At 53.5% G+C, this 8,990-nt stretch overlaps 1 protein-coding gene across 3 annotated transcripts in view; it reads left to right on the top strand.

Moving 5' to 3' along the window:
- ADCY3 (adenylate cyclase 3) overlaps positions 1-8,990 on the top strand; it is a 60,164-nt gene that overhangs the window by 47,826 nt on the left and 3,348 nt on the right. For 2 of the 3 annotated variants that reach the window (XM_045189211.3, XM_045189212.3), the window contains 9 exons: positions 273-415; positions 573-734; positions 2,156-2,243; positions 3,054-3,170; positions 5,017-5,276; positions 5,570-5,638; positions 6,832-6,913; positions 7,698-7,856; positions 8,326-8,472. In XM_045189211.3, coding sequence (XP_045045146.2) covers positions 273-415; positions 573-734; positions 2,156-2,243; positions 3,054-3,170; positions 5,017-5,276; positions 5,570-5,638; positions 6,832-6,913; positions 7,698-7,856; positions 8,326-8,472 — 1,227 coding nt within the window. The remainder of the gene's footprint in view (positions 1-272; positions 416-572; positions 735-2,155; positions 2,244-3,053; positions 3,171-5,016; positions 5,277-5,569; positions 5,639-6,831; positions 6,914-7,697; positions 7,857-8,325; positions 8,473-8,990) is intronic. The other variant, XM_024552518.4, reaches the window with a different exon arrangement.

Genomic DNA, 8,990 nt, shown 5'->3' on the forward strand with positions numbered 1-8,990 from the left:
CTCCCCTGCAATGCTGCCATTAGTGGGTGACCGCTGCGGGGTTTCTGTTAGGGGCCACAGGGCCTGGGACCTGGTGTCCCAGGGAAACCAGAAAGGACTGTGGCTCTGGGTCCAGACCCAAGCGGGAGGGAGCTGCATAGGCGCACTGGGAAGACTTGCCCTGGAAACTGGAGCCAAGGATCAGCCCTCAGGAGTGTGGCACCTGAGTCCATGCCTTCCCCATCTCCACCCCGCCTGCCCCCTGAGCTCTGCCGCACTGCACTGCCTTGTAGGCCGACAACCCCTCGTTCCCCAACCCTCGCCGGAGGCTGCGCCTTCAGGACCTGGCTGATCGAGTGGTGGACGCCTCCGAAGACGAGCACGAACTAAACCAGCTACTCAACGAGGCCCTGCTTGAGCGGGAGTCTGCCCAGGTGTAAGTGGCCCCGGGCGCACATGGCCTGACCCCGTGCTCCTCAGCATGTGCCCTGTCGGGCCCTGGCTCGGGGCCTTCATCGGTTGACTGTGGCCCCTTCCTGACGGGCTGAGGCAGGTGTGTCATTTGTGTTTCACGGGCCTTGTTTCCACTGCAGCGTGAAGAAGAGAAACACCTTCCTCCTCTCCATGCGGTTCATGGACCCTGAGATGGAGACCCGCTACTCAGTGGAGAAGGAAAAGCAGAGTGGGGCTGCCTTCAGCTGCTCCTGCGTGGTCCTGCTCTGCACAGCCCTGGTGGAGATACTCATCGACCCCTGGTGAGGGAGGGGCACTGCAGGGCCCAGAGGCTTGTCTGGGAGGTGAGAGGCGATGAGCTTCCTGGGCCAGAGGCGTAAGGGACATGGGCACCTCAGAGCCTGATGTAGGGGCACAGACCTTCTCTGTTCCTTGCCCCCACACCCTTCTCTCTGCTCTCGGGGTTCTGGGGTAGCACCAGCATCAAAGTGGGGATCAGACCAGGGCTGAGAAGGCCGAGGGTCAGAGGATCTAGGGGGTTGGAGACCTCCACTAGCTGGGCCTGAGGTGTTCTGGGATACAGAGAGGCTGGGGACACTTCTCAACTTCAGTCACCAAGGCTGAGTCTTGGCTCTTCTTAGTAAGGACAGATTTTAGGCTCTGGGCAAGACTGGTAGCGCTAACACAGCAGCACGTCCCTGGGGTAGGGGGTGTGTTCTGGAGTCGTTAACTGCTGATGCCCAATGGAAGAACAGCTCCCGCCTTCCCTCCCTACCTGAGCCAATCAGTAGCTTGCTCCTGCCCAGGGATTTCCCCCATCGGAAAGTAGCGGGTGTGGAGCCCTGTTCCAGTTAGTTTGGGGAATGCGAAAGAGCCTCGTACTGTCTGGGGTTGTCGGCCTACAAGCCACATACTGTCTGCTTCGTGCCCGGGGCTAAGGTCTAGGGATGCAGCAGTGAACGGGCACACAAAACCCCGCCCTAGTGGAACCTACTTTCCAGACGGGGAAGAGAAACGTAACAAGTGATCAAAACGTGTAGGCAGACAGGGAAGAGCGTCCTGGAGAAGTCAAGTGAGGGAGACAGGCCACTGTGGTGAGCGGAATTTTGGGTTGCTTGCATTCTCATATAGGGTGTCAGAGCAGGCCTCACTGACAGGGTGGGCCTTCAGGGGCAGCCTGAGGAGGGGTACAAGGTGCCGGAGAATCAGGCACTGGATTAGCAACACGGAGGTTTCCAGGGCTCTTGGCAAGAACCTGGCTGGAGTGAAATCACATGAGAACAGGTGTGAGAAGGAGGGATTCGGAGACAGAGTTTCTTGGAGTTCACCGGCTAAGGTGGATGCGGGAGGACCTTGTCAACTGTAAAGCTCTGTGCAGTTCTGAGGATAGTTGTGAGCAGTGCCTGGCAGTACAGGGAGCTGCTGCTTACTCCCTCCTTCCATCGTAGCAACGGGGCAGTATGCACCTCCCTACGAGTCCCCCCACCCCCGGGGCATCTGCAAGTGCATCCTTCTCTGGGCAACAGTCACAGCTCGGGAGGGTCGCACACTCCCAGGTCCTGCAGTCAGCGGGCAGGCCCCTAGTTGCAGTTTTTCGGGTGCAGGCCTGTGCCTCTGTCCAGGGCCTGCCTTCCATCTCCTCACCTCACTTGCCTAGCCCCTCCCTCAATCTCACTAGTCTTTCAGGTCCTCTTCCTAATTAATTGCCTTCTCCCTGTTACAGGCTAATGACAAACTATGTGACCTTTGTGGTGGGGGAGGTTCTGCTTCTGGTCTTGACGATCTGTTCCCTGGCTGCCATCTTTCCCCAGGTGAGAAGCACTTTTCTTTTTGACTTAGAAGCCCTCCGGAAGTGAGCGTTACTCCCTGTGAAAGTAGGTATTGACGGAGTTCTGCGTCCTATCAAATCCTTACAAATGAATTACAGAGCATCTCTTAGGACGGTTCAGGATGACCCACCCATCCATTCATTCACTCGTTGACATCCACTGAGCACCCACTCTGTGCGGGCTCTGGGGGCTGACGTTGGCTCACAATGGGTGTGTCAGTCTAGAGAAATGAGAGCCTGTTTAGAAGGGCAGTGGAGGCCCAGCCGGAGGGTTGGCCCCGACTGCGAAGGACCTTGAAACCCAGACGAAAGGATTAGGACTTATTTCTGTAAGCACTGGGGTACCATGCAGAATTTTTGATCAGAATGACAAGGCAAAAGCAGTGTTAATCTGGCTGGCGGCTTGCCGGGTGATGCAAGATTTAGGTGTACTGACTGGAGAAAGCAGGAATAGCCAGGCACAGCTGGCTGGCCCTCAGAATTCTTCTGTTTTGGCCTTGTCATGTGGTGATCAGGAGCAGGCTGCGGCTGGTTGGTGCTACCTACCTCCTGGGCTGGCCCTGGGTCTTCTGTGGAAAGGGTTCTGCTATCTGGAAGCCGTGACATTTTATAAGTATGTCACGTAGGAGTGACAGAGAACACCAGGATTCCTGCGCTCCCTTCTCCACTCTGCCATACTGTCAGCTCTGATTGATGCATATGTAAAACACCACTTTCTATGTTTCTGGGAAGCACAGGAGCCATGGGTGCCCAGGAGAAAAGGCTCATGCCCTCGAAACCCCATTCCTTGTAGGCCTTTCCTAAGAAGCTTGTGGCCTTCTCGACTTGGATCGACCGGACGCGCTGGGCCAGGAACACCTGGGCCATGCTGGCCATCTTCATTCTGGTTATGGCCAATGCTGTGGACATGGTGAGTTCCTGCTGTCCTTCTTGCTGGAAAAAGGCCTCCACATTGGCCAGCAGAGGCAGCTTCTCAAAGCATTCCTCCACCAAGAGGCACAGGTTTGGAGTGGCATTAGGTTTCTAAACCGATCTCTCTGGCCAGAGGGGGTCTTCTCCCCAGGAGACCTCTGAGACCCTTGACCTGTTTCCCCAACTCCGCTTTCCCAGAGTTCGGGAACCTGACGCCATGTGCCAGATCCTGTGCTAGGCACTTTACGTGCTCCGCCTCAATCTGTTGTGTTGGATTTATTTTTACTTTCCAGCCAGTTTACATTCATCACTTAATCTTTATAACAATCCCAACAGCTCAGCATTATTAAATGTAGTTTCATATGGAGAACTAATGCTCAGAGAGGTTAATTCACTTGTTTTTAGTCACACAGCCAGTGAGTGACAGTCAAGAGTTGAAGGTCTAAATCCCAGTCCTGTGTTTTCCTCGTCCATGTATCACTACTTGCCCAGGGATACAGTATGTGTAAGCTTCTGTGTGTCTTAAGCATCGCCTACAAGGTGAATAGGTGAGGTATCCATAAGCACCAAGGGAGGTAACCCTCTTCCACTGCAGGAGCAGTCCTGAGCAGCCTCCCTCCATCCAAGTATGGTCAGCCCTTCCTAGGGCTGGGGCAGTGGGGAAGGTGGCTGCACAGAGCCCAGGTGGCTGGAGGCAGACACGGTGCTCTTCTCTGCTGTCCTTCATTTGTGGAAACTGTGGGTCCCGAGAGGGGGTGGCCAGATGCTTTCTCGGGGAGAAGGGAAAGCAGTTGGAAGCTGAGCGCTGTTGATTCGGAGCCACCAGTGATCACGGAGAACGGGGTGCTGGGAGCTGTCATTCATGCTCTCCTGTCAGTCACAGCTCCTGCCCATTTTGGTAGTACGCACGACAGACGCTCTTTATAAAAAGCCCCACTTTTTTCCAGTGTGATGGTGTTACATTATTTGCTTTATTTACTTTAACAACCTAAGCCAGGAAAGAACTCAGCACGGAGACGCATTGTGGCAGCAGTATAGGAGCACAGCGCTGGGCCCACTGGAGTGGAACTGGGAGCTCCAGCACCTAACACGCCCCTGGGCTGCCTGGTGCCCACAGAAAAGCCCCACGCCCTTTGCATGTCAGAACACACCTGAAGGCTGGTGCCCAGATCTGGGGACCACTGTTTAACGGGTCATGGACACAGTGCAGGACACCTGGAGATCTTGTCACTCGTGGAGGGTGAAAACCCTGGGAGTTAGGGAGACTTTCACACGCTAGAATCCCATGCTGAGAGCTCCCCCAGAGCCAGCCAAGTGCCAATGGGTGAAGGTTACAAAGAGTAGGCTTCGTTGTTCACGGACGCACTTCCTGCTGACCACACCTCCTCAGCAGTGGGACCAGTGGCCAGCTCCAGACACGGCAGAGACTGGCTGCCATCAGTGGAGCTGTGAGGCATGGTGACTGGCCGCCCCAACGGTCCCTCTTTAACAGTGGGATGCGTGTGGGCCAGGGCGCCCTGGATCTGAAACCTGGAGACTGGATACCGCTCTGGCTTAACCACTTGCCGACTGTGCTACTTTGGGCGAGCCCAGCCCGAGTTTTCTCTGCAATGGTGGCAATACTGAAAATACTCAAGAATTTTTGTGAACATTAAAAGGCATAGGTCTTAGGAGGAATGACTAACAATTGTACTGTTATTCCTTGGTAAATTTCCCCGTCCTTCTCGGTGTTTCTGAGGGAGCTGCGGGAAGTGGCAGCGTGGCGCACGCTGCCATGACAGCCTTCTCTGACCAGTGTCCTCTGTCCCCTGACCCTGTGTTCTCCTCCTGGTCCTGGTCTCCAGCTGAGCTGCCTCCAGTCCTACACGGGACCCAACAACGGCACTGCAGGGATGGAGACGGAGGACGGCTGCACAGAGAACCCCAAGTATTACAACTATGTCGCTGTGCTGTCCCTCATCGCCACCATCATGCTCGTGCAGGTCAGCCACATGGTCAAGCTCACACTCATGCTGCTCGTCACGGGCGCTGTGGCCGTCATCAACATCTACGCCTGGCGCCCCATCTTTGATGAATACGACCGCAGGCGTTTCCGGGAACACGAGTAAGATGAAACTTGTTTGGGAATCTGGATTTTCTCCTTCCTTTCCCCCACACCACTCAGTCCCCATTTCAAAAGTCGTGGGCCCACCCTGAGGTGGCTTTGTCTCTAGGGCTCATCCAAGGGTTTATATGGGTATTGGGGTTCACGGCTCCTCACAGGCATGCCACCGAATGGCTGTGAACCTGGGATAGATCTTTCCATCTTGAAGAGGGAAGATCTGGGCTGCCCCATGTTTGGCTGGGCACCGGCCTCCTGTACCCAGATGGGGCCTGAGTGTGCTACTGTCTGTCCAGCAGCTTTCCTGTGGCCGCCTTAGAGAAGATGCAGATCCTGTCCTCCCCTGGGCTCAACGGCACTGACAGGTAAGGTGACCGCTCTCCCCGCTGGTCTGCATTTTCAGCCCCTCTCCTCTAGACACAGCGCTAGAGGCCCGAGCCCCACGACCTCAGCCTTTGGAAGCAGAGAAGCTAGGGTGTGTTTCTGTAGGAGGGCTGGGCAGAGGTAGAGAGATTTTAGCACAGACCCAGCCCCCGAGTCAGAGTAAAGCTCGGAGAGCAGCAGTTTGTTTGGAGGGGGGGATAGAGCACCTGGAGCCAGGGGAAGAGAGAAGTCAGGTGGGTGGTGCTGCACTTACCTGGCAGGCGGGATGGACAGCGGACCACTGCGGAGAAGTGCACACTGCCTTTGATCGGGAGGATGCGGATGCTTAATCTGCTGCAGTGATTCTCTTGCAGCTGTAGGCAGCCCAGTTTCTCGAGGCCCAGTTTTAGCTCTTAAAGAGGATAGTGGACCAGAAGTTCTCCAAGGTCCTTTCTAGCGCTAAAATTCTAGAATTGCATGATTCAGCAACTTGACTAGAATCAACTTTTTAATAAAAGATTACTTAACAGAAGGTGGGTAGAAGACTGCTGAATAGGTCCGTCACAAAAGAAGAAACCTAAGTAGCCACTAATAAATCAAAGGCATTACGTAATCAGCAAATCCAAGTGAAGACCACAGAGGAAGACCACTCCACACCCACCAGTGTGGCAAGAACGGAGTCTGATAATGCCAAGTACGACGGTAACTCGTACACTCTCGACCAGAGTATAGACGGGTGCGACCACTTTAGACGGCCACTTGGAGTTGTTTAGAACAGACCCGCGCCCCAGCAACTCCACCGCTATACAAACACCTTCGAGGGACCTACGTACATAGATATGTGCCAGGACGTATACGCCAGGATTCATAATATATACACACACCCCAAATGAAAACAATCCAAATCCACATATACATAGTGAATGTGTATATAAATTGTGGTGTGTTCATAAAATAAAATACTACACAATAATGAAAATAATGAACTGCAGCTCCATGCAGAGGTGTGGATGAAGGTGTGATCTAAGAAAGCTTTACTGCTCAGTGGGAATCCGGACTTAAGGTGAAGGGGCTTAAGCAGCTGGGAGAAGTTTCTGGGGCCTGAGGTGGCAGAAACACACAGCCCGGCTGGAATAAAACACCTCTTAGGAGCACAGCACAGGTGCTCTTTCAGTGGCATTTCTCTGCCCTGCAGGCTGTCCCTGGTGCCTTCCAAGTACTCAATGACTGCGATGATCTTCGTCATGATGCTGAGCTTCTACTACTTCTCCCGCCACGTGAGTGCCCGCACACCCTCCTCTCCTGTTCCACCCGCAACCTATCAGGGCCACCTGCTAGCAGGTCCAGGATCCGAGAACCCAAGCTCCAAAGGAATGCTGGTTTCCTTACCTACTATGGCATGTGACCCTGTCAAGACACCACCTTCTCCATTTTCTGTTTTTTTCCTCAGTGATACAGGCAGAACAGTTCTTGACCTCTTCCTTCTGACCTCCTCCAGCCTGGATAAAATCTGTTCGCCAGGCCAGGAGCTCACAGATCTTCACTCACTCTGGCTCTGCGAGTCACTAACACACTGACCACAGAGCCAGAAGAGGACGACAAGGAGCTGAAGTTTTTTTGGTTAACGGGGAAAAAATGAAAGAGGAAGACAGGGCAGGGAAGTATCCATACACAGGTTTTACTCCTCCACGTCAGCTCAAGTGCCACCCAGTGGTTTGCCAGGGGAAGTACAACCTTCCCAAGCCACTTGGCTAGATGGGACCTGCTGGAAAGGGGACTCTCCTCCCTGGGCTAGGACATCCCCACCACCCACAGGTCAAATCTGTAGCTACAGTAGGTCCTGGGAGGTTCCACACATCCAGAAGGCCTCTTGATCTTTGCTGTCACCATGGAGGCTGGGATCCTTGCTGCAGCTGTGGGGTGGCCTTTTTGGTTTGGTGAATCAGAATTTCTGGGTCTTCCTCGTCATTTTCCCACGCAGAACCTCTCTACTCAAGTTCCCATTTTTCATCTTCCCATCAAATGGCCATCTTGGAACACACACCTTGCTTGTGTCTACAGGTGGAGAAACTGGCGCGGACCCTGTTCTTGTGGAAGATTGAGGTCCATGACCAGAAGGAACGTGTCTATGAGATGCGGCGCTGGAACGAGGCCTTGGTTACCAACATGTTGCCTGAACACGTGGCACGCCATTTCCTGGGGTCCAAGAAGCGAGATGAGGTAAAGGGTGGCTTCGTGCTGTGGTGTGGAGTCACGAGGCTGTCTTTACCTGGCTTTCTGCCAGGGAGCACCCCTGAACCCAGGCCTTCTTGTGGCGTGGTGGTGGGTCCCGCCACAAACTTTGGGTTGCGAGCCACACTTCTCTGTGAGGCCCCATTTCAGCAGACGGAGCCTGGGCTAGAGCCCACCTCTGTCAGCTGTGATCTTCTCAGCAGAACGCTTCTCACAGCTTACTGCCCGACCTCACTCCTCCCTCTCACACTCAGGGCTATTACAGGGAGTAGAGAAGCTATTTTTTATTTAGTCAAAATTGTTATGCAAGCTATTTCTAATAATGCAAAGTTGGTATAATCCAGGAGGAAGTGTCCAAAAAGCTGAGTGACCTATCGTGGGTGTGGAAGATAAATTCATATCTGTAGCACATTATTTAATCAGAGCTGCTTCAAGCGCTGTGGCCCTGCTTTTTTAGGAGCTGTACAGCCAGTCTTATGATGAGATTGGAGTCATGTTCGCCTCCCTGCCCAACTTTGCTGACTTCTACACAGAGGAGAGCATCAATAATGGCGGCATTGAGTGTCTGCGCTTCCTCAATGAGATCATCTCAGATTTTGACTCTGTGAGTGTCTACCTGCCTTCCTCCTCCTGCCACAAAGCCAGCTGGTTCCAAATGATACCGCAGAAAAGGCTGCAGCAGTCAGAAGCAGGAGCTCCTCTAGCTGGCCACGTTTTCCCCACATAAGCCCTCTCTACAACGTACAGGCTTCTGCAGCCATGTAGAATTGCAGGGTCTCAGGGTGTGAGATGGGAGCCCAGGAAATCACCTACAAGTGCACAGGATGAAGAGTGGCCAAAACAAGGTCCAGAGGTCCCTGATTCCCTCTACCTCCAAATTCAGATTCGTTAAACACTGAGTTACTTGTACAGCAAAGGAAATGCTCTTACCTACACGTTCCTCCACCACCCTAGGAGAAGGGCAGTTTTATCCCCGTGTCATGGCTGTAGAAACTGAGGCTCAGGAAGACTGCCTAGGGTCATGTGGCAGATAAATGGCAGAATAAAGCTTTTATATGAAAGCATCTCTTGCATATTTTGTGGGGTCATTGTTAGTTAGCTCATTCATCTCAATTGCTGACA

This window comes from Desmodus rotundus, chromosome 5 (genome assembly GCF_022682495.2).
Source record: "Desmodus rotundus isolate HL8 chromosome 5, HLdesRot8A.1, whole genome shotgun sequence".
In the NCBI taxonomy this organism is placed as follows: domain Eukaryota; kingdom Metazoa; phylum Chordata; class Mammalia; order Chiroptera; family Phyllostomidae; genus Desmodus; species Desmodus rotundus.